This window comes from Heterocephalus glaber, unplaced genomic scaffold (genome assembly GCF_053883595.1).
Source record: "Heterocephalus glaber isolate CG9 unplaced genomic scaffold, H.glaber_assembly_v1.0 deba00000071, whole genome shotgun sequence".
NCBI classification, from domain to species: Eukaryota; Metazoa; Chordata; class Mammalia; order Rodentia; family Bathyergidae; genus Heterocephalus; species Heterocephalus glaber.
The window spans coordinates 37185370-37211676 of record NW_028258137.1 but is presented as its reverse complement, the minus strand read 5'-3'; the positions used below and the strand labels follow the sequence as shown (position 1 = coordinate 37211676).

Here is a 26307-nt window from a genome sequence, read left to right as displayed (position 1 = left end):
TTCAGCAATTTTTGGGTTTTCCTTTGTTGGAGCCATAGCTCCTAGTGTAAGGGTTTTAAACAAGCAATTTCTCATTCTTTCTGTTTAGGGAAAATTCACAATAGTCTATTATTTAACCCTACTCTGAATGTAGCCATTCCCTAAGTCATATATGGAATGAAATGAAGAACTTGGAAATTATGTTTCCAATACAGTAAGATATTAGGTCCTAACTCAGTTACTTTGTATTACTATCATCCACCCATCCACTTTCCCTCCCTCTGTCCATCATCCAATAATTACTTTGAAGAAGCCTCCAGTAATTAAAAAATGTAACTTTTTTTTGACAACTCTAGAGACCTTTATTGACTGACCAGCGTGGTTAGACTGAAAGGCTGAGTGGTCTGGGCCACAGGAACAGAAGTGGGCAGTTCACTAGGCTGTCTGAGACTGCTGCTGGTGGTAGCCATCTTGGCGCATGTAGCCCTCGTTTTTGCAGTAGCCATCCTTCTGGCCTCAGCAGTAGCCACTGTAGGTGCCCTGCTTGTGGTCAAACACCCGCTTATTATTCTCCACCAGGCTGCCCAGCTTCTCAGCCAGCTGGAGAGCCAGGTTCTGCTGTGCAGTTGGCTCTGTGCGCTGCATCACCACCGTCTATGTGGGCTGGTTGAGGGAGGCCCTCAGCTCTTCGTTAATGATCATCTTGCTGATGATGGAGTGCATGGTGGGCAAGTCCAGCTTAAACATGTCTGACAGTGTCTCCATGCTGATGGGGTCGTAGACACTGCTGTAGATGAATAGGTAGGTCCTCAGCGACTCTTCCTGGATCTTCCTAACCAGCATGGTGCAGAATTTGTCAGCCTTGGGGAAAAGATCCCAAACTTTCCCATTCATCTTCTCATTGATGATGAAACTGTGGCAGGTCTTCCAATTGCCCATCTTCATGGCCTTGGAGGTCACAACCGTGTGTTCCCTCATTGACTCAGGGGGACCCAGCAAGGGCTATCGCTTGCCCACTGGAGCTGGTGATGGAACTGCTTGCTGATCATGCGTTGGTGGGCATTGATCTCCTGGGTGGCCATGTAGGGGATCTCCAAAAGCATAGCAGACACCAGGTAGATGCACTCCAGCAGTTCCAGGTTGATGTGTAGGTGGAAGGGCACCTGCCAGCGCCGCTCTACCTTCTCCTGCTCCTTCCTGGTTGCACTCCTGGAGGCTGTGCAGTGGTAGACCTTGGCCCAGAAGCTCCTTGTGCCGGCTGCTCTACTAGATGTCCAACAGGGCATTGTGCGCGTCCTTGGTCAGGCTGGCGGAAGGCACAGATGCCCAGCTGCACCAGGGTGAGGTTGTACAGAATCTGCACTGGTGGGTCCGTGTGCTGAATGTTGTCCTGGAGGTGGCTCATTAGCATGAGGCCTTGGGCCTGGTACCAACGGGAATGCAGAGCATGGTGGTAGATGTGGCAGGGGATGGTGCAGGTGCAGGTCCAGACTGTGCGGTCCTTGGCATAGATGTACTTGCACAGCCTCTCCATCAGCACAGCCAAGTCCTCCCTCTCATTTTCTGCCTGGTCTTGCTCAGACTTTGAGGAACCTTCAGGAGGGGTGAGCTGCTGCTGATGGGCCTTATAATTGAACTTGTAATAGGTGTGGAGGATGCGCCTCAAGTAGATGTGGCAGATCTCCTCAGTGGTGCCCTTCTCCTCCAGGTAGCGCTGTACCTGCTCGATGATGGCACACACCTGTTCCTCATCCTTCAGGTTCTCCATGTACTCTTGGGGGTGAGGGTCAGTATTTTGCATTGTTTTGGTAAATTCTTCATCCATTCGTTCCACCAGAGTTAGGATACAGCCCCGGACACGCAGAGGCTGGTCAAAATTTTGCAGGTTCTCACTCTCTTCCAGAATGTCCTCTCCAACAAAGATGTTGGGATTGGCAAACAAGATGTCCATCAGCTCATTGATGGAGTCCAGTCACTTCTGCCACATCTCTGGCTTCATGTATGTGGCCAGGTTGGGGTTGTAGTCACAGAGAGAGGCAATGATATTGAACTTGATCTCGACGATGACACCCTCCCCCAGGTTGTTTTCAGTGGCAATCTGGACCAGCAACTGTAGCAGATCCATCTGGGAGGCACCATCAGTTCCCTTCTTGCCCATGCCTGAAGGATCTCATTCAGTTTCTTGATGACAACAGCCTGGGTGATCTCAGTTCCCTTGGCAAACATTTTTGGCTTTTCCTTCACAATGGGCACTCCACCTTGGACCCTTTCCCATTCCCAACCTTCATTGTCCTCCTCCTCTTCATCTAGGTGCTTAGACTTCCTATCGTGCTTCTTCTTGGCTTTGTCTTCCCGCTTCTTCTCAGCCGCCTTCTTGTCCTCCTCTGTGGTAGGACGTTTTAAAGGAATTTTGAGGCAAGAACAGTTTGTTTCCCTTCTTCCTCCTCCAAGTCTGACTCAGAAGATGCGGTACTTGTGTCCTGCTTCTTGTCATCTTCAGTCTTCCGAGTCCTCATTGTCATCCTCCACCTTTTTGAGGAACTTGCAACTCTCCCCAGAAGGGGCTTCTGATTTCTTCTTCAAGAAAGCTGCAGCACGGACTCCATCTTCATCTTCATTCTCATCTGAAGAGCCTTCTGAATCTTCCTCATTCTTCTCTGCATCTTCGTCAGCAGACTGCTCGGGGTTCTGCCTGTAGTTTGGGATATGGGACTCCAAATCTCGATTGTATTTTTGGATCTTCTGACTCAGACTCGCTGTCCGAACCGGTGGTGAAAAACTGCAACATGGCGGTGGCGCTGAGGGGCTGTGGCCGCGACCCGCTGACCTCTGGAGACACACCGCAAAGCTGAAACCTAAAAAATATAGTTTTAATGGAAAATCCTGTGGCACATCTGACTGAAGCTACTGCTTTACTTGAGCTTTCCAGTATTGCCAAGAAGGTACATTCCTCGTAGCCGGCTGCAGAGATGCAGGCTCTTGTCCTGGCAGAGCAGTCTAATTGTAATCAGAAGGGGCTGTGTGGAGTTTGGGTCAGAGAAGGGAAACTCAAGTTTCTATGCATGAGGGACCTGAGCTGGCCTTAGGTCTTGAGAGTTGGGTCATTCACACGTCCAATGGAAGTAGAGGCCCCTGGGCCTGAGGAGATAACCATGGCCCAGGGCTCCCAGTCTGGGCAGAATCCTCAGGTTGACCTTGTGCCTATGTCATCCATATCCCTCTGATGAGTCTCCCCACCCCGTCTCCCCTTAGGTACGGTAATGCTTAGATGGTACCTGCAGCAGCTTCACCCACAAACACAGGGGACTTTGCCAGAGCCAATACCCTGATATCTGGACTGAAAGAAACTTTTGGCTCCATCCTTACAGGGTGCATTCCTATAATTGTATTCTCTCTCTGTCTCTGTCTCTCTCTCTGTCTCTGCCTCTCTCCCTCCTTCTCTCTCTTCTTCCCTTCTTCCTTTCCTTCCTTTTTCTTTGTTTTTTCAGTACCGATTATTGAACCCTTCACACTGAGCTACATCCCCAGCCCTTTTATTTACATTTCATTTTGAGGCAAGATCTTGCTAAGTGGCCCAGGCTGGGCTCAAACTCTCAATCCTCCTGCTTCAGACTCCCTAAGTGCTGGGATTACAGGTATGTGCCACCATGAGGGCTTATGGTTTTATTCTTAAAAGTGTTCTTTAAATTTAGAGAGTGGGTGTTCCTGACTATGGTTTCCATTTACTGCTCACCTTTGAAATCTTGATTGTTTCTAGATAACACATGTTTTTTTTGCCTTCAGCTGAAACCTAAGTCTTTGTCCCTACTCCAGATTTGTTAAGAACCATAGCTTTTTTTGTGTTGGCACCAAGTCCTGAAAGTCACCAGCCAAAGTCAAAAACACTATGATCTGACAGCGTGTCCCTCTGTAATATCCTGTTAGTCACAGCTAGTCCTGAGACTGCGTAATCCATTCACAGGGTAGACAGGACAGGTCCTGTAGAGCCTATGAAGTATCCAGTGGATGGGGCAGGGATACAGAGGTGGTTTCCATAGATAAATCACAACATCCTCCTGTTTATTTCCTTGTCCAGTACCATTAATACGCGTGCATACCCAGAGAGTGAAAAGTTCATTTTCAATTCAGCTTATTTATTTATTAAACACCTATTGTATAACAAGTTTCATATGAGGCATTAAATGAAAAACCTTGAAAAATAACTTCGTTTGTAATGTAGTCAGAAATTAGTAGATCAACTTTCCTAGCTTAACAATTCTACTTGTACCTGTGATTTATTAGGTAGAGTGTGGAGATGAACATGATAATGTCTCTGCTCCCCCGAGAGCTTACAGTCTACTGGAAAACACAAAATATGTGTGTATTCACTCAGTGCGTATTCAGTGAGCATTTATTATGTACCTCACATGTTTTGCTCCAGCTACAGAAAACTCCTGATGGTTCCCCTGAATCTCATTGCTCCGTTTTATCTCCTGTGCTTGCCTCTTCCTGGGGGGGCAGGAGAAGTGGGAGCAAAGGGGGCTGATTACTGAAGCAAGGATCTGGAGGACATGGAAATCAAGGCCCTGCCTAGATTCCAGAGAGGTGAGTGGAGACAGATGTCCTGGTGCTAGTGGGGACAGGACATTGAGCACAGGGGGCCCCCTGGCTCTGGGCTAGGTCCGTGTGAAAAAGTGGGATCAAATTTTCTGAACCCCAAAGAAGACATAGGTCTGATAATAGGCATAGTTTTGTTAACAGGCCAGAATCCTTGACATGAAAATGGCTCTAGGAAATGTGGGCTGCATGTTCAGACTCTCTGTGACATATTCACTTCTTATAAATGAAGTTAATGTTGTTTTTGAATTTTGTGGCATTCATCCCACCTTGAGAGAATGAAAAAATATGTGAAGTGCTACAAAGGTAAGGGTAAGAGTTACCAACGTAGCTACTTCCCAGAAGTGCACCAGAGAGCCAGGTCCTGAGGACGAATGTCCGACCACCCAGCATCTTCCCTCCTCTGTCGTTGCCTCACTGTCGCCACACAAACACATGGAACAGTCCCGGTGCCTGGCCCCTGGTGGCAGTGATTCCAGGCTCCACAGTGAGTGAATAGGCTTTGAACCTTTCTCATGCTGTTGTGGCCTCCTTGCTTCAATGGCTTGGAACATTTTCTCCCCATCGACGAGGATTACATGTGCTTTTCTAAAGCACCCTGCTCTGCTCACTGCCATCACTGCTTGTTCCCCAGACCACAGCTCCTTCTCCCGCCAGCATCCCCTGCTTTCTTAGGGCCCCAATTTGGGCCTGGGGGACCCTCAAGGGGTGCTGAGGAAACTTGGTGAGAACCTGGAGGCCTCAGAAGCTGCATGGTCTCAGACCCCGGTTTCTCTTTGTCCACAGTCACAGAGTAGCTTCTCCCCAGGGGCTGGGAGAGCGGAGATGGGGAGCAGGTTTAATAAGGCATTGTGCTCCCGGAGTCGCTGGAAGCAGATGCTAGGAGGAACTGGGGGAGTGACTGAATTATGGGGAGACACTGGGAGGATATAAGGGGAGACCTAGGAAAGACTTCCATCTGTGATGCAGATCAGATCCCAGTGAGGGAAAAGACAAAGGGAACAGGGCAGGGTCCTCAGAGCACTGGGTAGATGGGACAGATCCTTAGCCCAATAGGGCTAGAAACAAAGACCAAGGTTAGAGGTGTCCCTACCATGAACAGAAATGGCCAGGCCAGGAGTGTGGCATGCAGCAGCAGCAGCAAAGGCCAAAACAGATCCTGGAGGTTGGAGGTGGTCAGTGCAGACCACTGGCAAGTTGTTTCTGGAATGAAGAACCCAGAGGTGTCCCCATTGCTGTCCCATGGGGCTCTCCATGTGTGCTCGTGCAAATATGCACACACATGCAGGTAAGTTTGGCAGCAGCCTCCGCAGGGGACAGGGCTGGAGAGAGGTGCACCATCTCCATTGTCCTGAGACAGAGGTAGCATCATGGTGACTGTTGAGGATGCAGCCAGCCTGGGAGAGGGATAAACCCCTGCACCTCACCCTCTTCCCTATACTTCATCCCCACTGCCTCCCTGGACAGAGGGTGGGGCAGAGTAGAATCAAACACAGCCAGCATCCAGGCAGCCACTGGGAGAAGCCAGGTCTCTCCAGGAAAGAGACTCCAGCCCAGAGAGAGACTGAGTTAGCAGGGAGACATCTCTGCCTGGCTCTGCATCCCTGAGTCACTGTGTGGCTTTCATGCGATTCTTCTCTGTCTCCTCAGAAACAATTCTTGCCAAGGCCAGGGGAACAAGTGATATAGAATGTTGGAGGTGAGAGGAAGAGAGGGGAGGGAGAGAGAAGAGGAGGATGAAGGAGTTGAGGGGAAGGACAAGATGGGAAGACCCAGGAAGCAGAGAGCGCTCTCTCTCTCTCCACCCCCACACGTACACTGGCTCTTACCTGGATCTACCATCTGAGCGTGGGAGGCCATAAAGGCACCCGTGTCTGGAGCCAGTGCCCTCTGCAGGCTGGCCACACAGCTGTCTGTAAAGCCCACAGGGCGGTCTTCAGCAACCTGTGGTCCCCTGCAAGGCTGGTCCCTGTCCCATCACTTCCCACAAATATCACCTCCCTTCCAGCTCCTGGTCTTGGCTGTCTGGAGGCCTCTGCCTTGTGAGGTTGTGTCACAGACATTCTGGCCACAGGAAACATTTGTTCTGCAGTTGAGGAGTGGATAATGCAGGGCAAATTACTTTTGGCAGCGGGCAGTTAAGATAATTTTTTAGTAATGTGAACAGGACTCAGCTAGTGGTGTTCAAAACAGGCCTGCAGGTGCTGAACCGGACAGAGCAGGAGCTCCTCTTCTTAGTTTGGTTGAGTGAGACATTTGATTTGTGCTTCTATTAAAGGGAAATAATGTATTAAATTGTTTTGATGATGTTTGGCCTGCTTTTGGTGAAAGAGTGTAACTCTTTTTCTCTGCAACAACCAATACTCTCTCTCTCACAAAATCCATTTAGTAAGTCCAGGGCCAGTTTCTTTTTTTTTTTTTTTTTTTGGTACTGGGGATTGAACTCGGGGCCTTGCACTTGTGAGGCAGGCAGCGGCACCACTGAGCTAAATCCCCAGCCAAGGGTCAGTTTCTTAAGTGACTTACGAAGTCACTTATTTTTCTACATTTGCAAAAGTGATCTTGAAACTTGTCCATATGCTATGATTGTTGGACAGTAGGTGGGAAGTGGGGAAGTTTCAGTTCCTTTCTGTGAAAGTAAGAGTAACATCCACTTCCCTGCCATACGCAGTCCTATGCCTTTGCCACAGAATTGCTAAGTAAATTCTTATTGATTGTTAAAAAGAAAATGAGGGCCAGGGATTTAGCTCAGTGGTTCCACTGCCTGCCCCGCAAGTGCAAGGTCCCAAGTTTGATCCCGGTACAAGAAAAAAAGGGACATAAAATATTGGTAAAGTTTCCCCTAGTGCTGTTTTTCGTTGGAGAGTTGGTAGTACTGATTCTGTGCAGTCACCGCCTCCTGATTGGGGAGAAAGGGTACAGCACAGGATGCAGAGACGGACTCCGGTGACTGACACTTCAAGGGGGTGGGGGTTACAGAGGCAATGGCATTTTTGCCTTTGCCTTCTGATAGTCTTGTCTGGGCTGTGGAAACTTCTACATTATATTTTTAGCCTATAAAACAGTAGAAGGAAGTACAAGAAATACTTTCCCATTTATATAAGTGTATGTGTTTGCTAAGGGCTGGGTTAACATATTTCACAGACTGCAACAACAGCAATTTATCATCTCCAGATTCTAAAGGCTGGAGACCAAGGCATCTGCAGGGCTGATGTCCTCTGAGGCCTCTCTCCTTGGCTTGCAGTTGCAGGTGACTGTCTTCTCCCTGTGACTTCACATCATCTCTCCTCGGTGTGTGTGTGTGTGTGTGTGTGTGTGTGTGTGTGTGCGTGTCCTAATCTTCCTCCTGACACCAGTCAGACTGGATTAGAGCTACCCTAATTACCTCATTTTTGCTTTAATCACCTCTTTAAAGACCTTCTCTCTAAATGCAATCTCATTCTGTGGTACTTGGAGAATTTGAAGAAACAAAATTCAACCTATGACCCTGCCTCTTTCACTCTTAGCATACCCTCATTCTAGTGGCTTAAGGGGTGACCCCAAGCATCTTGAAGCATCTCCATTCTTGCACGGTTCTGACAGGTGGGTGTGCCTTACATTCTTTAGCATGTGGGCTTCCTGAAAGTTGTGTGAAGATTTTTATGCCTTCAAGGCCTGCTTATGAAAAGATTTCTGCAATACCCATTTCTATGAAATCAATAATTGTCTTCTAATTTATTTTCTTTTTTAAGTTTCAGTTTCTAACCCCACAGATTTCTGAAAATAGAGCCCACGTGCATTCATAAACAGCAAAAGTGCAATAGAAAAGTTCAAGGTTCTGCTCTCAGGTGATCTCTCTCCTGAGAGCTTAGCATGCAACTGTGCACAAGAAAAGCCTCAACTCATGTCTGCCTGGGGTTCATGTTTAGTGAGGCAAACAAAAGAAGAGAGAGCAATGTTCAATAAAGCTTCCTTTCTCAGTGCTGTAACTGTGCCCATCCATCCATCCTGTAAACATTTAGTGAGCACCTTCCACATCTGAGACTTTGTTATATGGTCGGGAAAACACTGGTGAGTTAAAACAGCAAGGTCTGTGCGGCTCTTAAATGTGAGTTGTGAATTCTCAGTGTAGTATTTTATAGATGCAGCTGTAATATATTTAGAAAATTAGGCCAAATGTTATCAAAACTAGGTGTACTTAGGGGAAAATACTTATCTGATAAACATTTCTTTTTCTAGACAGATAATAGGAAGTGGGGAGATCTTTTTCAAATGGGAAAGGAACCAGGAAATAGAGGGGTGGGGGAGGAAAATGGAAAAGGATTAAAAAGTAGGATTGAAGAAAAAAATTGAAATAGAGGTTTTGTGAATGGTATGGGGAACAAGAGGTGGAGGGAGCAGGAAAGGCTGTGAGGGAAAGGGTGTGAAAAGAGAAGTAAGATGTGCTATGTACATGTACGAACAACAATGTACTCATTATGTACTGCAAACACATACAAATAAATAAAATTGAGCAAGACTTCTTTTTCTTTCTTTTTTGTCATTATATTTTTCTGAAAGTAGTGTGCTGAGAAAAATTTCAGAGATTTGAGGTGCAATTTGCAGGCTGACTTGCTAAGGCTCTACTGTGCTGCCAGTGGTCTTTCAAGCCTCCTACACTTTTACTTGATTTCCTCTTAAATGCAAAAAAGTTTAAGATGTGCTACAATCAGTAGCCTGGAAGTTACAATAAAGGGGTATTCTTCTTAATTAGAAATAACTCACAATTGCTGTATATCCACGAGCCAGAAGAATTTGTCTAATTTGAGCTGGAAAGCCAAGTGACATGGGGTTAGCAAAAAAAAAAAAAAAAAAAAGATAAATAGGTACACTTTCCAAAGTGTAATTCGAGTAATTATATTTTTACACCTCTTCAAACTGTGCTATTTTTTTCTCCTTTTTTATGTGACAATGCTAAATTTAAAAGCACATGGAAAAACAACAGATGGAATATTACAACAAAAGACATTGTATCAATCAGATTAAGCAAGACAAGTTTGCTGGGGAGGTTTTAATTATTGCTCTGAGCTTTGTGCACACTCAGCTGAGTGTTAACACAAGAGGGTGGAACTTTGGCAGCCAAATCATTAGGGGATGTGATAGTGACTGATCTTATTCTGTAGAAAGTTATTATTTCCAAGTATTACAATGCTGCAACTTTCTGGACTCAGCAATGCTCATTTTAGATGGAAACATAAAAAACTTTTAAAACAATACAAAATAAAACCTAAAGAACTATATTGTTTTTAAGAGCCATCAAAATGACACACTATGAATATCAACCAGCTTCACATTATGTTTCCACCTATAGCTGATTACACAAAGATGGACAACAGTCTCTTCTTTTTTTCTTTCTTTCTTTCTTCTTTTTTTTTTTTGTACTGGGAATTGAACTCAGAGCCTCATGCTTGCCAGGCAGTCTTCCCTTTTTTTCTTTTTTAGGATACAAAGCTAGAACTAATTTCTGGTCATTCTTTTGCTTGGGAAAATAGAATCAAGCATTTTTCTAAGCTTGCTTGCTGTGAGGGTAATTTTGATTATCAACTTGACTGGATTGAGGGATGCCTAGAAAATTGGTACTGAAAAGTGGAGCAGTCTGCCATTATTCTACACCTGACAATGTGGAGAAGACTTTGGAATTGGCTTACAGGAAGAATTTGGAAAAGTTTGGAGAAGCAAGCTAGAAAAGACCTAGAAGGCTATAAGAGGAACTTAAACAACATTTTTGGTGGTTGCTCAAAAGACCAGAATGCTGATAGGAATGTGGACAGAAATGGCCAGGCTGATGAGGCTTCAGATAGGGATGAGGGCTCTTTTACAAATTGAACTAGGGGCCATAATTGTTCAACTGGCAAAAATCTATGCCTTGAGGCCTTGTGGGAGCTGAGTTTAAAGGTGACAGATGAGTTTATTTGGCAGAGGAATTTCAAGGCAGCACAGCATTCTGGCAGTGACATAAGTATTACTTGCTGCTTTTAGTCCAATTTACAATAAGAACTGGGAGTAGAAAGGAGCACAGCAGAAAGATCTGAAGCACTCATAACTTAACCAGAAAAGGTTCCATGCATAAGGTTGGAGTCAAGGAGAATGCAGTTTAAAAGCTACATGCTTTGCACTGGGAAATAGGAAAGATGTTTTAAGGGTATCTCAGGTATGGGCAAGACTATAGCATCAGAGGTGTAGATTTTAAATGTGTTTAAAAGACTTTCTAGGGGAGAGTCTTTTGAGAAAACAGGCTGAGGAGGTTGACCCTCTGGGCCCAATTGGTTTAGTAAATGTTTCCCATAACCATGAGCCACTCAGCTTTACACTGGCAGCAGATCTTGGTGTCCTCCATATGATGCTGGTTTTGTAGGCATGCAGAATGCAGAGTTGTGAGGTCATGAAGGCTTCCACCCAGATTGGCACACATGTCAAGCAGTGTGTGGCATGGTCAGAGTCCCTATCAGCCCCTGGGAATGCAGTGGATAGAGCTGTGAGAGTGAAGCTAAAGCTGCAGTGGAGACTCCAGCAAGTCAGAGATGCCAGGAATATGGAACAACTGCTGAGGGAAGCTGAAGGTAGCAAGCACAGCCAGTCAGGTGAAGGGAGGGGCCATGAGGGTTCCAACCAACAAGGCCATGGGTGGAGAGGCTGTCAAAGTCCTCAAGAGCCCACATCTCACCACAGTGTGTCCCAGGGGCCAGATACAGAACTGTAGTGCTTTGGTCTGATCCCTCTCTATTATTCTGTCCCTTCTTTTTGGAATGGGAATCTTTACCCCGTGCCTGTTCTACCATTTTATGTTAAAAGTATATGGTTTGTATTTTTGATTTCTTACAGGGGTTCACAACAGCTAAGAGTTTGCCTTGAGAAGAGGCTTTGGACTTGGACTTTTGAACAATACTGGAAGAGCTGTGATTGAAAGGACTCTTGCAGATGCACTGAATGCATTTTGCATTGTCAGTAGGCATGAGCCTTCGGGAGCCACAAGTGGGATGCTATAGTTTGTATCTTAGCCTGTGGTACTAAGGAAAGTGGTGCCTTTAGGAGGTGGGTCCTCATGGCAGGTCTTTAAGTCATTGGGACCACGCCCTTGAAGGAGAGAGTGGGACTCCAACCCCTTCCTCTTCCTCTTTTGCATCCTGGCCTTGAGGTGAGTGGCTTTGGTCTGTCATATGCAAACCCATGATGGACCACCACAGGCCCAAAGCAATAGGGCCAACCAGTCATGGGCTGAACCAACAAAATTGTAAGCCACAGCCAACATTTCCTCTTTATAAGCTATCTTGGTATTATAGTAACAGGAAGCCCACACTTTCCCTGTCCTGTTTGATCTAAGTAGAGACCTCAGAAATCAGTTCTAGCTCTTATATACTACAAATGATGAAGTGGAGGTTTTGCCTATTTTTCCTTAAGCCAGTTGCACCCAACAAAGTAACAATTTAAATATCCTCTTGTTGTATAGGCATGGGCCAAAGAGTCAGGTAAAGTCCTATTAACAAAACCACATCAAAATGGTTGTGCTTTTCAGGGTCTTAAGACTGACTCATGCTTCAAGTTAAACTGAAAAAGTGGTGAAAGGGGGTCTATTCCATCATAGTTTAGCAATTTCCCATACAAAAACTACATCAAGGTCCTTGCTTGTAAAACACAGAATTGACACCACCCAGTGGTGGCGAGGGGCCAGGCTTAGATCTTTTTCCCCCGAGGTTGGCTGCAGTGGGATCATGCACACATCTGATGAGCTGATAATTTCCATCCTGTGCATTGCAAACAGCTCAATTTGGCAAGAGCTGCAGAAAATGAGCTCATTGGCTGCCACATTTGGAACAAACACTTTAGGGCTCTAGAAACCTCAGTGCAGTTTAGTTCTGAGGAGGAGGTAGACGAACTCAGGCAGCTGACATTCATGACACCAACTGCAGAGCCAGGAAGGAATGAAAGCAAACTTCCCTGTCCTACCTCAGGTGTGAAAATCTTATCAAGAGGATCTGGAAAGTCCTTACCCACATGGCCACTCAATCTCCCCATTAGCTCTATCCCCCCTCAGCATGGATCAGACCACTCCACCTTCACGGAGTGTCGTCACACCATCAGGACAGGGAAGCCCCCATGAACAGCGCCTGTGTTTTACTATGACCCTTAAATCTGGTAATAAAAACAACCACAAGGTGCTCTGCTGGGCCCAGTCTCTCTTTCCAGGGAGAGCACAGGGGCTGCGGGCTCTGGCCACAGGTTAGTGATTCTGGCAGAAAAGTAACTTCTGAAATTCTGCTCAGTGACAAGAAAGGTTGCCTTGGAGAGGATTGAAAACAGAAGAGAGGGGGACATTGAGGAAGTAGAACAATGCTTGGAAAGGTGGCACATGGCTTAATACCAACAATCTTGGAGGGTGAGGTAGGAGGATTGCAAATTTGAGGCCAATCTGGGCAATTTGGTGACTTAGACCCTGTCTCAAAATAAAATAATAAAAAGGACAGGGAATATAGCTCATTGTGTCTGCCCAGAGTTTAATCCCAGTAAAACACACACACACACATACACACACACACACACACACACACACACACACACACACACACACACAGCAGTCCTGGGTCAGCAGCTCACAGCAAAGTCTTCTTTTCCCAAAGAGGACATAGGCCAGGGAAAAGCTTCACCACCCTAGCAGCCATGGTCCCTGTGGGCTGCCATGGCCCTCTGGAGTCCAGGAGGAGTGGCAGACAGGATGCATCTGGCTGGTCTTCCAGCTTTGAGGATGATGGAACCATGGTTGCTGCTGGGGCTGCCAGGCCTACTGGGTTCCAGGTGTCCCAAGGCCCGGGCTTTCCTTCCTCTCTTCTGATAGTACAAATTTAGAAGTCAAGGCAGTTCCCAGAGGGTGGGGTGGAGACTCTGAGCATTGAAGTCCATGGGGACACTGAGAACAAGGAGAGGTTTCCAGGTCATTTATAGCACTTCCCTGACGTAGAGGAAGGGGAAAGAAAGGGCTGGGACTGACACTGAGCTAAAAATGGGGAAAGTAGAAAAAGGGTGGTTGTCGTGATAAAGGTTAGGATTATCCTTTTCTTCCTTTTTTTTCATAGCAGCAGCCACGGAGCACACAGCTGGCCTCAGTCTCCTTTGTGATTGGGACTGAAGTACAGAAAGGAACCTCAGAGGGGATCCCCAAAGGTCATTCTTATCGGTGTGCTTTGACCTCTTCCCTTCACATGTCCATCCCAGCTCTGGGTGTCCTCTCACAGTGTGGAGGCCAGAGGAGGGGGGTCCTAGAAGGGTAACACTTACAACCTAGTGCTAAGGTCTGCCCAGTCAGGCCTACCTGTGCATGACAGCCCACTTTGCACTGGGTCTGGGACAGGCCATTCACCCCCAGCTGATGTCCCCTGGGGCCTCTTGTGCACCAGGCATGCATTGGAGGCTTCCAGATTCTTCTGAGACACCTACATGTGGCTGCTCCCACTTAGGGGATGGGTACTGTGAGACTTAGGCCTAACAGGTTAGTAAGCAGCACTTTCACGGGGATCTACCCAAAAACACATCCTAGCAAACACAGCAAGTAAGACCAAGAATTAGAGTTCAAACTCAGGTTTGAAGACTCTGAGTCCAGTGTGGGTTCTACTGCCCCACTAAACCATAGAGCTCTTTGCAGTACTTTCTTTCATCAAGTTTTTTTTCATGGTGGATTATATTTTTATTATTTTATCACACTTTGGGAACAAATGAACTTTTCACTCCCCCCTTCTCCTTCCCTCTCTCTCTCCTTTTCTTCCTTCTTCCTTTTCCCTTTCTTTCTTCCTTTTTTCTTCCTTCCTTCCTCTCTCTTTCCATTTCTTCCTTTCTTCTTTCCTAACATTCCACACTTCAGCCTCAGTCTCTGTTCTCCTACTTAAGACTCAATTATTTCCCTCAATTTTGACCTTCCAGGTTCCAGAAAGGATGGTGCTAACTCGAGCAGTGTCTCAAATCTGAAGTCAGGAGAGTTCTCCTGCCTGTTGCTGCCACTGGAGATTAGAGCTGAGGGAACTTTAGACAGGGTCTGGTTTAATTCCCTCTCTTTGCAGATAAGAAAAGTGGATCCAGAAGGAATAACTTTTCTAAAGGTCACACAGCTGTCCAGTAGCATATCTGGGACTTGTGCCCTTGAGTTGACTCTGCTGTCCTGGCCCAGCTCCATGCAGCTGCCATGGTGCCCACACCATTGGAAGTGACTAGATGCAGGGGTGGGAGCTTCTGAAGCAAGCCCTGTAGGGCTGAGATTACAGAGAGGAGACCATTCCCTTACCCTTACGCTGAACCTTTCAAAAAATGTAGCAGTGTCTCTAGTGCCATCGTGGATGGGCTTGGGAAATGCCTGCCAGGGCTTCTTTCCTCCTTCTGCTTTCTCTCCTTTAGAGACCTACAGAGAACATTAATATGGAAGGCCTTAGAATAATCTAACCTTCTTCCCACTCTCAGGTCACTTGTAGGTACTGCTGCAGATAGAGACGACATGGACCTGCTGGGAATATCCTTCTTTTATGAGGAGACTTCAAATAGCTGTTCCAAATGTAATTATTTCTGTTCACGGATAAGTTATGTTTAGTCCTTTTCGGGATCAACGGTTTCCACAACCACTCCCAATCAGGGCCATTTTAGGTCATGCTGATACAAGCTCACCTTGGAACATGACTACACTCTGCCAACATTCCACACAAGGTCTCAGCTGTGTGGGACTGGAATATGAAGCAGCTGAAGAACACCACAGGTGTGTGCCCCCAAGGAGTCCCTACACGAGGAGCTCTGGTCTGGCACCCACCAGGGGCTAGAATCCCCTCCCCTGCAGGCGAGGAAGTCTATGTCTGACGGCAGGCACTGCTGCTTTGGGGCAAAGGATAGACTTAGGGGGTACAGAGGCAAAGTTGAGAGACTCAGTTTTGGGGTGAGAATGAGAGTCCATCTCCCACACCTCTGGTCACCACTAGCAGAGTTTGGAGGAGAAAGGTGTCCTTCATGCTCTGTTGAATGAAAGGAAGAGCAGAAGTTCCCATTTATCAGCTAGAGCAGAGCAAGAATGAGCGTTGGTGAGTGAGAAGTGAGGTTGTGTCCCTTGCAAGGGGGATGGGACAGGCCTAGTCCACGAGTTGTTGGAAGTCCCGAGCCCACATGAAATGCTCATCATAAACCACTAAGTCCTCTTGAGAATACCCACTAAACACATTAAGTCTCTGGATGAGAACACCAATGAATGCATACTCATTTATTGTAAATCATTCATTCTTTACACATTATTAATGGCAAAATTAACACTGTTAAACACCTGCTGGATGAAGAAATTTCATTATGACAATTTCTAATTAGTATCATTTCTTTTCCTAAAATGTAAATTTTAAATCCTAAATCTTTCTGGAAAATATCTATCATCAAAGAACTGTGATACCAAGACTATAAAGTCTTTCTTTTGCTCTAACACCTAAAACAAAGGTCATGCCTTTCCATAAATTCAACATGCACTGCACAAAGCAACTAAATATGCAGAAGTTGTTTTAATCCAGGCATTACGTAATGATTACTTTTTATTTTGCTGCAAAATCAATGATGGCTGCATGCAGATAAAACATTAGTAGAGGGAGTTCTAGATAATTGCCAGTTATTAAGACCAGATAGCCTTGTGTGGAAAATTACTACACTTATTTAGTAGAAGCAGTTAAAGTACATGCATCGATGGCTACAATCAATTAGAATATAAATTAGATGTGTAAACATTTAATTGAGAACTTAATTTAAGCTTAACTTGATGGCTGGCATGTCTGAGTTATACACCTTTGAAACAACAATAGCAAAGAACAAAATCAAACATGTAAACAGGTATTGATTTATAGGGTGGGCTGAGTGTATGGTTCGGGACATAAAAATAGCTAGCTGGGTAAGGAAAGACAGTGAACATTGGCAAATTGCAAACAGGGTAAAAAAAATAACAAGAGCTGTTTCCTGTAGCCTCAGTTTTTAAGGTTTTCAATTCCCTCACTTGAACAGAAAAGCAAACAGACATGGTAATTACAAACCAGGAACATTTTCCATTTACTCTGAAGTCCCCACCACCCCCGCCCTCATCTTCTACCGTGTCTCCTGTTCCTGAATTAATTGGCAGAAAGCAAAACAAATGTTTCCTGGGTCACCTTGCATAATTTAATATTTATCCTGCCAGGGTTAGCATCATGTACAAGCAAGTAACAATGTATGTTTGCCATACTGTACCTACCGTGGTGAAATCACATTTCTACATTCTAATATTAAATCATAGTAGTAGTATTGACTTAAAATTAGTTTTTTCACTGGTAGTTGCAGTTGACAGTATTTTGAGACAAATACAAAATTTTCCAACCATATACATCCCATTCCTTGCCCACCTTCTACCCCCTAGTATGGTTCAATGAACTAGAGAACTATAGTGACAAAAGCTACTGGCTGGGTGTCATGGTGGATTATGGTGGTCACAGTCCCAGCTTCAGGCACTGCCATCTCCGGTCTTGGCCTTCCGGGCCTCGATCATGGGCTTGGTCGCCCGCTTCCGGTCAGTGGCCAGCCCCAGCAAGCACATGAAGTCAATGAACCATGTGGTCGGGTTGAAGTTCAAGCCGAATTCACTGGCAGAGTAATCGAAGGGAAAGGTGTGATGGTAATTGTGGAAGCCTTCACCTGGAACACAAAGTGGCACTGAAATAACCCCATTACCACCTCCCTGCACAGATTTTTTATCACCTGTTTTTTAAGGGTCTACCATATGTCAAAGACTGTGGGGAGCAAAAGACTTGGCTCCAGCCCTCAGAAGCAATTCCTCAGTTGGCCAACAAATTAAATATGAACAGAAAAACAACATAGTCCCTGGATTAACTTTCCTACGGGAATTTCAGACTATCATGACACCAGCTGGAGCTCTATGTGCCACGTGGCTGCTAACAGATCATTACTGTGATGTGTCCTCATGCATGCAAACTAGTCTCTGTGGACTGGAGTGACAACAGAAGACTTCTTGAGGGAGTATGGAAGAGGGAGGTGAGAATTATTAAGATGGTAAGTACGAGGTATGATCAAAATATTTCAGTGAATGTTTACATTTTTAAAATTACAGTAAGACACATTGCCATTAACACCCCTCAAAATACTTCCCCTCTCGTCAAACACACTTATCCCGTCACTCTTGCCACTTTCTGAAGCAGTTCTGGAAAACTTCTTTCATGTCTTTATGAGAAGAAATTAAAAATACAGTGAATGCTGCTGCTGCTGAGTGCCATTCAATGGAAAGGCGGGCTCATAAACAGTCTGTCCTCACACACCTTATTCACCGGACCTGCTACCATGTGACTGCTGGCTCTTCCCAAAAGTCAAAATGACTATGAAAGGTAAATAATTTGGATCAATTCAGGACATTGAGACAGCCACAACAGTGCAACTAAAGACATGAAAAAGGACTCCCAGAACTGCTTCCAAAAGAATGAGAGAATAAATGTGTTTGGAGCAAGAGGTAGTATGGGGGGGAGGTTAATGGCAATGTGTCTTTTACTGTAACACAATTTAAAATAAAATAAAAATAATCACTCTCTGTATTTTCATCACACCTTGTATTCCTATGAAGTAGGTGTTGCTATTTTCCATTTAGCAGGTAAGAAAACTGTAAATCAAAGCAATTACAAGACTTGTCCAAGAGACAAGACTCTGCAGCCCAAACTCAAGTTTGCTGCATTCCACTCCCTCTCTTTACAGATCCCAGACACCACTCAGAAGTCAGTAAGATCAGAGCTGCCCTTCTCTCCCTCAGCTTCAGCACCCCTACTTACCAATGGCACCCAGAGTGACAAGCGGGTTCTGCCGTGGGCTGATATGCTTGTCATAGGGCCGGTTTCCATACATGTGGGCAACACTGTTGACTAGCCAGGTGCCATTGAGGGCAATGGTGTAACGGAGAATGGCAGCCAAGAAATAGGAATTCCACAGGCTCTCTCCCCAGATGTACCAGGGCACCAGCGTGGGGACCACAAAACACATGAGCGCCACGGAGGTCTTGTAGTACCTGTGAGGCAGGACATTTGACATTATTGCACACCTGACGATGGAGGTGGGAACATGGCAAGCAAGTCAGGGGAAGAAGAAAGAGGGCCAAGGAGAGATCTGTGCCCCTCAGCCCCATCAGCCCTTTCTACGTAAGGAGAGCCTCTCTGTGTGTGCCTCTGGGCGGTTAGATGCCTACACGAACTACAAAGGCCAGGCAGAACCACGAGTTTGAGAACAGGGATGGGCAGATTGCTATAGGAAGTGGTCAGCCCTGTGGCACGGGTAAGAAGAATTTCCGTGTAAAATAAACACAGTGCTGGGCAAACCTGTGTGTCTTAGGGAGTCATCTGTCCTAAAGCCATCCATTTGAGATAGGTCCGAGAGTGCTTTCATCAGCAAGTCAACTTCAAAGTCAAGTTTTTTTTTAAATTTAAATTTGATTGGTACATGTTTGCAGTACATAATGATGGCATTCCTTGTGGGGAAGTGATGCATGTATGTAACACATCTTAATTCTTTTTTCCCCTTCCCCTCTTCTCTTCCCTCTTCCTCCATCTCTTGGTCTGCTTCCCTTTGTTGTTGTTTTTTTTGAATTTGTACCAAAGATCGAACTCAGGACCTTGAGCTTGCCAGGCAGGTGCTATGCTACTGAGCTAAATCCCTGGCCCGGTCCCCTTCCCTTTGTAAAAGATCTTTCTCCTTATTTCTTATTATCTATCTTTTATTTTATTCTTTATTGCTCTACTAACCAAACTTGGTAAAAAGATAGACAACCTCCCACTTAAAAAAAAATATTCTCTTCCCATCAGAGATTACATTCAAGGCACCTTAAAAAATAAAGTGAGTTCGCAAGTGCAAGGACCGGAGTTCGATCCCCGGTACCAAAAAAACTAAAAAAAAAACCCCAAAACAAAAATAAAGTGAGTGTAGACACAGGTGCAGCCACATAAAAAGTAATAATTAAAAAGCAAACTGTTGCAAGTTAGATTTCTGGCCTGTATAGCTGGCCAGCACTCACTGAGAACGTACCACATGGCAGGGCTATTCGTACACCTTACATGTACTGATTCATTTAAAACTTTCCCAGGAAGGGATCATTATCATTTTCATTTTAGAGATGAAACAGAGAAGGGTTAGGAAGCTGGCCTGAAGTCACAAGACTAATAAGGGGTAGGGCCAAAATTCAAACTCAGGCAGCATCCCATCATGCTGCCCTGCTCACAATGAAACCATGAATGGAAGTGTGCTTTGTAGCTCATTAGCTGTACAGAAGTGTAGGTTCCCATAATCACTATTTTGGGGCAATGTATTGTTTTTATTGGGCAACATATTAATGCACTGGGCACTGGGATAGAGGATGGCTGTTCTTCAGTGGGTAGTGGGCACCTAGGAGGTCAGGGGAGTGGGCTGACTTGTGGTCTTGGAGAGGCTTCCCCAGGATCACGTGCAGAGCCTTTCGGGGGGGTACCTTGAGACCCATCTGTAAGGTGGGAGGGAAGCTTCGGTGGGCAGAGGGATACGCTCACCCACAGTGGGCTTTGGAGACTCCAGGGGGGTACTCTGGGCTGGACACCTACCACATGAAAGGTGTCCCCACATCATCCAGCCATGGGCCTCAGGTGTCCTGGGAGGGTGAACTTGTGGGCGAGAGTCATGGCCAGAAGGGCCACAGCTGGGGTTGGAGCACAGCTACAAAGGACACGGTGTGGGTGGGGGAGCACCTGGTCAGGTAACAGTCATGGGCCTGGGGACAGAGTGAGTGCTCGAGAGGGCAGAGGCTCTGATGAAAGGGGTCAGGGTGCCCAGAGCCAGGGGCTGCTGCCACTCCTCTTTTGCCCCCTTTGGAGAAACGAAAGCAGCTTGATGTGGCTAACAGGAGGCACAGTGCCATACCAGGTGCCTCTTTCCCTCTCTGGTCACAACTGGGCCTTTCCATGCAGCCTCTTCTAGTCCTGTTCTGAGTCACGGTCCTGACCCTTACCTGGCTCCTGAGAAGAAGGTGACAGAAAGCACGTGCAGTGAAAGCTGGCTCTATGCAGGCCAGAGAGCTAAGTGTGCCATGGCTCTTCATGGCCTAACCCTCCAGCCAACTTGGGCAGGGGCTCCAGCCATTGAGGCCCTGAGGTGGGCAATGGCTTCTGGGGAGGGTTGAGGTCACAACACCAACTGCCCTCCTGCCTGAGTCTGGCGATGGCCTTCTTGATGAGACTTTGGCCTCAGGACTTGGCTTCCACCCCAGCCCTGGGCTGCCTCCTCCCTGGGGACAGTCTGGCAGACACCTGCTGCCCCTGGCACCACTCTGTCATTGGAACTGGGTCATTGAGAAGGGCGGATGCCTGCAACATGGCTTTCAGTGTGACAGAGAAAGTCTGGGCTCCACTGGCCAGCACAACCACAGGCCAGCCAAATCCCCTCTTCCTCAAAACAGATGTTCTTTTTTTAGTGAGGCAGGATCTCACTATGTATTTCAGGCTGGTCTCGAATCCACTATATAGCCCAAGCTTGCAATCTTCCTGCCTCAACCTTCCAAGTGCTGGGATTGCAGGCATGTACCACAATATTCTGCAAAAAAGACATTCTTAAAAAATAGAAAAAAGGAAAAAAAAGATCACTGTCCTCACTCCAACGAAGAGGCACGAGGTCAAATTACAATGCTGTTGTTGGGTTGCTCCTTCTGGTACTTGGCAAGGATTCTTACTGAGTAGGCAGGTGAATGGATGGATGCCTCCACAGCGGGTCTCCATTTAACCCGGCCACTGGCCTCCCAGCCTCCCATGCTGCACCCCACAGCTTCCTTGTTTAATGGCCCCAAATACCAACTCCTTTACCAAAGACCCACAGAAAACTTCCACAAGTCCTCCAGCACCAAATCGTTCCTCACAGAGAACACATCTTTTCTTCAGCTAGTTCCAGGAGCGGGGCTGGAGCAGGGGCATTGCTCTTGCCCTATCTCTTTGCCAAATGGGTGTTTTATGTTGTAAAGCATCACAGAACATCTAACTCCCCAACATGGCCACTTCCTAGTTGTGTGACCTTGAGTGGATTATTTAATTGTGCTGTGCCTCAGATTTCTCTTCTGGAAAATGCAGTACTAACAAATTTCTTAAGTGCCTACCACATGCCAGGCCATGCCCTAGCACTGAGATAAAAAATTAACCAAACAGACAAAAATCACTGCCCTTGCAGGGCAAGGGTGCTGTGGTAGAGACCTTCATATCTGATCTGCACTAATAAGAATGACAGACAATAAGTAACATAATAAAACAAAATATAGGGAAGGTTAGTGGTAAATACTAAGAAGAAAAGCAAATTAAGGAAGGGGAATGACCTAGTTCAGGCAGGTACCACTGTGTGAAAGGGGGTATTTAGGGAAGGCCTTCCTGATACTGTAGATTTTTGGTGAAGACTTGGAGGAAATTAGAAGTTAGCCAAGTGGCTAAGTGAGGCAGAGGAAACCATAAGCACTGAGGCCCTGAAGACATTCAGGGAAGAGGAGGAGAGCTAGGCAGAAGGAGACAAGATGATAGGAATTCAGGGGACCAAGTGAAGGTTCTCTGTGGAAGCCATTGCCATGATCCAAGTAGAAGAGGATGTGGCTTGAACCAGGAGAATCACGGGATGGGGTGAGAATGGTCACATTCTGAATATATTGCCCAAGGAGAGTGACTGCACTGGTTCACAGGCTCAGTGTTGGAGAAAAGGGGGCCAGTCCATGATGACATCAAGGATGGAGATGCCACTAGCCTGTAAGAGGCAGAACAGTTGAGTGGCAGTGTACTGAAGCTCAGCCGTGGACTCGGGCAGCAGGAGATGCCCACTGTACACTCAAACACAGAAGCCAAGTAAGAGACTGGTATGCAGCCCTGGAGCTCACACGTGCCAGGAAGAGGAGGTGACAGGAATAGAGACTTGGAATTCATCAGCATATTACTGTGCATCATTCACATACATTTTCTCATTTGAGTCCCACAACAGCCATACAAAGTATTTTTTATTACCTCTTACACGGGAGGATTGCAGGGGTTCAGAAAACCATCGGACTTCCACAGTGGGACACAGCCACCCTGGAGTCATGCTCAGTTCTTACATCCTGATTATCTGTGCCTCATCCAGCCAATCAACAGTTTACAGAGTTAAATATACCCGGAGATTTGCCTCATACACAGTGCACATTTGAATGCAAATGTTGCCATCTCAAGATCAGGAGTAGACACTATGTATGATCTAGCTAGACTGGAGCTTCTTCCTTGTACTTGACTGACATGGAGAAACTGGAACCCTCTGCATTGCCAGAGGGAATGTAAAATGGTACAGCCACAATAGAAAATGATGGCAGAAGTATCAGGTTATCTTATAACCCAGCAGTTCCACTCTATGCATACATCCCATCACTTTCTGAAGCAGTTCTGATAGTCTTCTTTCATGAGTGTCTTCAGTTGCACGGTCGTGGCTCCCTTGACATCCTGAATCAATTCAAAATATTTACCTTTACCATAACATTTTTTTAAGAAAATGGTTTTTATTTTTTAAATATGATAAAATGTTTAAGTTCATATTTTAAAGTTGGTGAAATCTCAGATTTATATAACATTTTGTGTCCAGTTTTTGGGGGCAACAAAAACATCAGCATGGTCAAATGTTAACTTATTTCACTTTTGTATTAATAACAAATTTATTTATATGGTAGTCCTGAATAGGCATAAGAACTTCTTGGCATTATTTTGTTTTTCAAAGAAAACATTTAATAAACTATATCATAACCCCAAAAGTATACTGGAAAAGTATAAGGTTAGAGGGGGAAAAGAGCTTCAGTTTAGTCCCACTTTTTGGTATGTCTTGAGTCACCATTCTTTCCTGTTTCTAAGATTATGATTTTTATTGTAACTGGTTTAGTTTTAAGGTGGCAACATATCAACAAATTATTCAATTTGTCCAAATTACAATTTGGATTGTGAGTGGAATGAAGCAGCATTTCCAGCTGACAAATGGATCTATGGGTAATGAGGTATCTGTTAAATAAAGCTTGTGACAATTATACCAACAAATGTTGCCAATGAGAAAACTATTGACAAAGTACAACCAGGGAAATGTTCGACTCAATATATGTAGGAATCTGTACTTTAAGTAAAAGAATGAATACCTGAAGCAGTACAAATGGCAACCAGGTACCAAGAAAACAGACAATGAGCTTGGGCAAGAGTATTCTTTTAGAGTTTACAATGTAACTAGGGAGGGATGAAGAAGGAAAATATAAGATAGGGTCGTTCACATAGGAAGTTATTCGAATAGCCTGTACCAAGGTAATAACTTCTGACCAAGAGGTTACAAATGCTATAAATAAAATTATCATCATGGAAAGTGACAGGCAGTGAACTCTGAATGCTGACACAGACAGGACATTGGTAAGAATAAATATTCTGTGCCTTCAGGCTTTGGTAGATACCTGGTTCTCCCAAAACATCAGCAAGGACTGAAATCCAAATCAAAATTACTGCAAAGAAATAAAACAACTTCTGACATTTAGATGATAGTTTGGTGAGTTTAGAGAAATTCAGGCAATAATCTATACAAGATATTAAGAAGACTGGATAATGCAAAAAGCTATAAGTAAAGGAAATAATTTGAGCAAAGAGGCAGATATGGTATTTAGTAAATCTAATACCTAAAAGTACAAAATACCTGAAATAGGATATAATGGAAATATTTACCAAAAATTTAAAAATTGACAAATACTAATGAAACACAAAAACATGCCGTAAATTTTTTTTTTTTTTTTTTGTACCGGGGATCGAACTTGGGTCCTTGCACTTAGGGGCCTGGTGACAGAACCACTGAGCTAAAGCCCCGGCTCCATTCCATAAACTTTTGATAGCTGTTTTTTCTTCTCATTCCTAGTGTGAGAATATTTAGTAATATTTTCCCAAGTACGATCAAGAACAACAGAAAAATAGCATCTAGAGACTGATGTGTTTGATGTAACTGGTTCTGAAAAGAGCAGCTGTCTTATTTTTAAATTTCAAGAAGACCTGCTGAAAAATACATGATAAAACACTGCTTCACTTTATTTTCCATTCACATACCGTAGTTTAACTTGACCTTATCTGAAAAAGTTCCATCACAGGTTCGTGGTACTAGGACACAGAAGCATAGCTGCCAATCAGACAACTGCCAAATGGTGTTGCTTGGAGGAGGCCTAGATGGAATGACCAGATGAGTCTCTCCAGAGAGTCTTCCTAACCAATGATCCTCCCATTTTATTTTGATTTTGCTGCCTTCAACTATGTCACTGTTGGTTCCTTGCATTTCATTTTGCTATGGCAAAATGCTATGTAAGCTGTCCTTTGCTGGTGTGGGTTATCTCTGGAAGTTGAGTAGCTGGCACTCCTCGCAGGGCTCCAGGCCACACCTTCCTCCGGAGTCTGCCAGCAGAAACCACTGGCCGGAGCTTGCACCCCTCGTCCCATGCAGTGACCCCACCCGCTACCATAACATTTTTTATTTGACAGGAATGATATATGTGGAAACAGCCTAAGAAATGGGCAAACGGTTTCATCCTCCTTTATGACAACACTGTGTCATACACTAATTCTTATATGGCAGTTTCTGTCAAATAAAAACATGACAGGGCGTCCTCACCCATCTTATTCACAAGATCTAGCACCATGCAACTTCTGGCTCTTTCCCAAAGTCAAAATGACAAAGAAAAGTAAATGTTTTGAATTTATTGAGGACATCAAGGCAGCTATGACAGCACAACTAAAGACATTCATGAAAAAAGACCTTCAGAACTGCTTCACAAAGTGGCAAGACTGACAGGATATGTTCTAAGCAAGGGAGAGTGTTTTGAGGGGGATTAATGGCATTGTCTCTTTTACTGTAATAAATTTTTTAACTTAAAGATTCACCTTATTTTTATCATACCCCATATACAACAATATGGATCGACTTTGAAAATATGATTAATGAAATACACCAGACACAAATGGACAATTACTATATGATTCCACATATATGATGCAACCACAATAGGTAATTCAGAAACAGAAACGAAGATGAAAGTTACCACCGCTGGAAGGAGGAGGTAGAGGAGAAGTTGTTTAATGGATATGGAGGAGTCTCTTAGGGAATGATGAAAAACTTTTGGAAAGAGTACCAATGTCTATGTAACATTGTGAATGCACTTTATGCCAGAAAATTATTCTCTTACAAATGGTTCAAATGGAAAATATTATGCTGAATATATTTTATCACAATAAAAATGTATGGGGCGGGCTGGGGATTTAGCTCAGTGGTTCTGCCACCTGCCTTGTAAGCACAAGGTCCCGAGTTCAATCCCCAGTACCAAAAAAAAAAAAAAAAATGTATGGGGCAACATTTTCCTCAACAATAAAGAGAGCACAGAAGGCAGAGATGGTTTCTCTTTTCCCATCAAGACACCCTATCCCGCCATAGCCACTCATGGCTGAGATGGAGAGAAGCCTGGGGAATGAAGTTGGTCCCTTAGGTGACAGCACAGAAGATGGAAGGGTCCCTGACTATGTGGCAGAGCCAGGCACTAACCAGTCCTGGTGCTGCTTATCCCTGAGGTCTTCTCTTGGGATGCAAGGAATTTCTGATTGCTCACACCAGCTGCGTCAAGATTTTATGAGGAGTAGCAGGAAGCACGGTAGGACACTGCTGTGGACATGTGATGTGACCCCT

At 45.1% G+C, this 26307-nt stretch overlaps 1 protein-coding gene and 1 pseudogene across 1 annotated transcript in view; both read right to left on the bottom strand.

The window, feature by feature from the left end:
- Positions 1-414: 414 nt before the first annotated feature.
- LOC101718552 (eukaryotic translation initiation factor 3 subunit C pseudogene) lies at positions 415-5192 on the bottom strand (annotated as a pseudogene).
- A 10589-nt stretch (positions 5193-15781) lies between these two features.
- Positions 15782-26307, bottom strand: part of Scd5 (stearoyl-CoA desaturase 5) — a 165214-nt gene continuing 154688 nt past the window's right edge. Inside the window, exons 4-5 of the mRNA XM_004847968.4 lie at positions 18393-18625; positions 15782-17253 (exon numbers count right to left, since the gene is read on the bottom strand). Coding sequence (XP_004848025.1) covers positions 17063-17253; positions 18393-18625 — 424 coding nt within the window. The 3' untranslated portion in view covers positions 15782-17062. The remainder of the gene's footprint in view (positions 17254-18392; positions 18626-26307) is intronic.